Below are 1502 nucleotides of genomic sequence, written 5' to 3' on the forward strand. Positions count from 1 at the left end.
TTGTGACAGTAAAACATCCACTTCAGTCACTGTCTGTGAGACGTTTGTCCATTTCTCTCTCAGAACGTCCTGTAGTTTATCTCTGACTTCTGACACGGCCGCCGTCACGTCCTCAAAGTAGCTCAGAGGACGGATATTGATGCTGGATGAGTGTGTAGATTCACTGAGAGGTGACAGTGAGGGGTAGTTGAGTAGAAACTGGCTGTGATCCTCTGTGTGTGACAGCAGCTTCAGCTCAGCGTCTCTCCTCTTCAGCTCAGTGATCTCCTGCTCCAGCTTCTCCTGAAGCTCTTTGACTCGACTCACTTCACTTTTCTGCTGGGATCTGACCTGCTGCTTCACATCACAGCTTCTTTTCTCCATGAGACGGATCAGCTCGGTGAAGATCTTCTCACTGTCCTCCACTGCTTTATCAGCAGAGCGATTGACAGCCTCCACCTCCTGTTGGAGCAGCTTCACATCTTTCTCTCTGTCCTGGATCCTCTGCTGGATGTTGAGTCGACTCACCTCCAGCTCTCTCTGCCTCTCGGTCCTTTCTGCTGCAGCTGAGACGGTGTCGTGGCCTTTATGTTCATCCATTAAGCAGAGATAACAGATACACTGCTGATCAGTACGACAGAACATCTTCATCACCTCATCGTGACGAGAGCAGATGTTCTCCTGGAGCTTCTTGGAGGGCTCCACCAGCTTGTGTTTCTTTAATTGAGCCACATCATAATGAGGCTGGAGGTGTTTCTCACAGTAAGAGATTAGACACACAAGACAGGACTTGAAGGCTTTCAGTTTCCTCCCAGTGCAGACATCACAGGCCACATCTTCAGGTCCAGCATAGCAGTGATCAGCAGGAGCAGCTTGGAGTCCAGTCTTCTTCAGTTCCTCCACTAAATCTGCTAACATGGTGTTTTTCATCAGGACAGGCCTCCGTTTGAAGGTCTGCCTACACTGAGGGCAGCTGTAGATCTTCTTCTCTTCTTCTTTGTCCCAGTGGGTTTTAATACAGTTCATGCAGTAGCTGTGTCCACAGGGAATAGCCACGGGATCCTTCAGTAGATCCAGACAGATGGAACAAGAGAACCTTTCGTGGTCCAGCTGAACTCCTTTCTGCGCCATTTCACCTCTCAGAGACGACACCCGTCTGTGTCTCACTTCCTGAGAAGTGAAACTAGTTTGAGCTCTGATCTAAACAGCATGTGTTTGTGCAGTGAATAGGGCCTATCAGCTCTCACCATGTTGGGTACACCCTCCTTCAAACTGTAGATCTGAAGGGGAGGGAACAAGGAAATGAATGGACTGAGTGGAGCTGCTGTGTTTGAGAGCAGGAAGAGGAGGGAGGAGTTATCAGGTTCTGCTTCATTCCAGGAAGAGGAGCGGTCAGAGAGAGATACGTGTGGTTTGTTTATAATATAGAGATCATTTCTCAGTTCAAAACACCGGAGCCATAAGCTTTTAGGAGGTAAACTCTTCTTGGTACCTCTGGGTTTGGAGACAGCTCCTCAGTTTTC

General features: G+C 48.7%; 1 protein-coding gene across 1 annotated transcript in view; it reads right to left on the reverse strand.

Moving 5' to 3' along the window:
• Nucleotides 1-1227, reverse strand: part of LOC141776506 (tripartite motif-containing protein 16-like) — a 2383-nt gene extending 1156 nt beyond the window's left edge. Inside the window, exon 1 of the mRNA XM_074650124.1 lies at nt 1-1227. This exon is cut by the window's left edge and continues 1156 nt beyond it. Coding sequence (XP_074506225.1) covers nt 1-1110 — 1110 coding nt within the window. The 5' untranslated portion in view covers nt 1111-1227.
• Between the last annotated feature and the right edge of the window lie 275 nt (nt 1228-1502).

Source organism: Sebastes fasciatus, chromosome 11 (assembly GCF_043250625.1).
Source record: "Sebastes fasciatus isolate fSebFas1 chromosome 11, fSebFas1.pri, whole genome shotgun sequence".
In the NCBI taxonomy this organism is placed as follows: Eukaryota; Metazoa; Chordata; class Actinopteri; order Perciformes; family Sebastidae; genus Sebastes; species Sebastes fasciatus.